Source organism: Melampsora larici-populina, assembly GCF_000204055.1.
Source record: "Melampsora larici-populina 98AG31 unplaced genomic scaffold MELLAscaffold_74, whole genome shotgun sequence".
Taxonomy (NCBI): Eukaryota; Fungi; Basidiomycota; class Pucciniomycetes; order Pucciniales; family Melampsoraceae; genus Melampsora; species Melampsora laricis-populina.
Genome location: NW_006768838.1, coordinates 430,809 through 433,235, shown reverse-complemented (window position 1 = coordinate 433,235; position 2,427 = coordinate 430,809). Strand labels below are relative to the sequence as shown.

General features: G+C 37.5%; 1 protein-coding gene across 1 annotated transcript; it reads right to left on the bottom strand.

The window, feature by feature from the left end:
- Positions 1-162: 162 nt before the first annotated feature.
- Positions 163-1,272, bottom strand: MELLADRAFT_112969 (uncharacterized protein; the record flags this gene model as incomplete). The annotated part of the gene is made up of 4 exons (XM_007417538.1): positions 163-243; positions 329-484; positions 554-681; positions 777-1,272. The coding sequence occupies 4 exons, from the start codon at positions 1,270-1,272 to the stop codon at positions 163-165; spliced, it is 861 nt and encodes a 286-aa protein (XP_007417600.1).
- Positions 1,273-2,427: the final 1,155 nt, after the last annotated feature.

Here is a 2,427-nt window from a genome sequence, read left to right as displayed (position 1 = left end):
CAGTTCTGACAAAACCACGTGATCACTATTCTCAAGCAAATGTCATTAAATAAAATCTAATTCTCTGATTTCAATAAAGGGACGACTGATATATTCAGCAAAAAAAGCTTGAAGAAAATGGCTATGTACAATCAATGAAAATGAAATGCGTATTGACATCCTCTAGTTTTCCTGTGTTAATAAGTCAAGGTTAAGCTTAGCTGTAGTAAGCTTCACGTAGCAACGCTTGAGCTCCTCAATGTTCTGTCAAGTCAAATAGAAAACACAAAAATATCTTGCATCAGAATAGCAAATCCAACTAAATTGAATTTTAAAGAAGATTACTCACCGGAGATCCAAAGTCAAAAGGAAAAGATCGAAGTTTGTTATATAATGATGATGATTCTGGAAAGAAAGTTGAGATTTCCTTCTTAGTAGCACCAGCAAAGATAAGTTCTGATTTTTCTAATTCGGTTTCCCAAGACACCAAGAGCTCGGAGCCAGCCTATGAGACAAACAGAGAAGGTGGGATTAGAGGAAAGGAAGAGTCAGAATCCAGAATTGAAGCAAGTACCTGTTTCATGAGGTCTTTATTCATGGGGTCTCTATCAACTCCTGTTGAACTCTTAGGAGTCAATTTTTCGACGAGTCTTTCCTTTTTGGTCTTTGAATGAACTTTTTTCGTTTCGACCGCCAGGACAGCTAGATCAATAGTGATGTGAAGAGTATGATTGGTAGATGAAAGTCAGTTTGAATCAAAAGGATAAAAGAGTTCTATAAGAGTACTGAAAACTAACGTTTCACTTCATCTTTGAGGATCACCAATCTGTCTTTGATAGTTCCATTTTCGTCGTGTTTCAATAAATCAGTTTGAAGATGTATAGCAGCAATTTTTTCTTTTCCAAAGATTATCAAAGTCCAACGTCTATGACCTAAAATTTTATCATCATATTGTAATCTTCTTAATTCGGAAAGAGGTTTATCAAATATCAAACCACTCTCACGACCAAAAGACTGAGGTAGAACACAGCGAAAGAATTCGAATCTGTAGGCTTTACTATACAATTTAATCCTTTTGATCCACTCGGGGTTACCAGGCCATATTTCTTCTGAAGTTTCTACACTAGTTTGGGGAGCAAGGGAATAAGGTAATATCAGGTCATTCGCGAATAGAGCTCCGCGTAGAGGTTTTGGGAGATCAAATATGTAAAGCTCTCCCCATGCCTGAATCTCTTGGGATTGGCTTAAAGTATTTTTGTCGGATCTGGGGGAGGTGATTTGTGTTGATGCCATTGAAAAAAGATGATTTCTTTTTAAAGTTGAACTGAGATTGCTATATGATGATTTTGAGTGTAAAGTTATGAATGTTATGAACGAAGAATTGAATGAGGCTTGTATTGATTGTTTGGAATTATGATGGAATGGTGGGAATGGATGAGTCTGTTACGCGGTTTATATACCCGAAGCCTTGTGTTTTTTGCAAGATCATCAATCAGCTATCGTACAAGAGCGCCATTCTTGGAGAATTGAAGAAATGAACAAAAGCGCAAAAAATGGATACATCTGGCCGTTAGAAGGCCAAAGGGAAAGTTAGCCTTAGGCTTCTTGGTATGCTGCACTCCGTTAGATCTTTGCTCAGTTCCGATCTATCAAGATTTGCTTGAAAACTTCTTGTGTTTCGAATCATTTTTGTTGAGCATTTGTGAAAGGCTCACTCCATTCCATCCACACACCAATGACTTCACAAACCCTTTCAGTATTTGTCTGGTAGAATGGCACAGTCAACGAAGAGATCATTCTTGAGTGCCTATGTTGAACAACTGTGATCTTGTTGAAGTGAAAGGAAGAAAACACTAGTGGCCGTTAGACCGGGCTATCTGGACAACATGTAAAATGAAGGACCTCGTTTAGAAAACAAACTCTCAGGTTTTATCCGCTTAGATTGAGGAGAAAGGTCATTCATGTTGGAAAAGACAGAACAAGCTGAATGGTTTTTGAGGGTAACTCTATACCGAAGTAAATCAAAACGACATATGTACATACTCCAACTTATACCCCTACTCGTTTTGATCCAAGGATAGAAGCAAACCTTCCAAAACAAGCTACAAGTCTAGTGTCGTGGTAATTAGTGTCAAGGACTTCCGGTAGCGTCGTGAACGGTCCTCAAGATCTAGATACTTAACGCTTTTTTTTTAATGATGATTTATGTAGTCTAGAACAAGTTAGGATGAGTTGGGATAAATGTTGGTTATGAAGTGATGGAAGTGGGTTTTATTGTGGTTACTTTGGGAATAAGTCGCATGTGACTTGAGTTACTGTTTTCTCTTTTTATTTTTGTGTCACGCTTTTCCGGTCTATTCATAAATATATATACTCGTTGTTTTCTCCTTCAGATTCTTTTTCCTTAACGAAAAGAATCTGTAAGTTTCTCTCTAATAACATCAACCT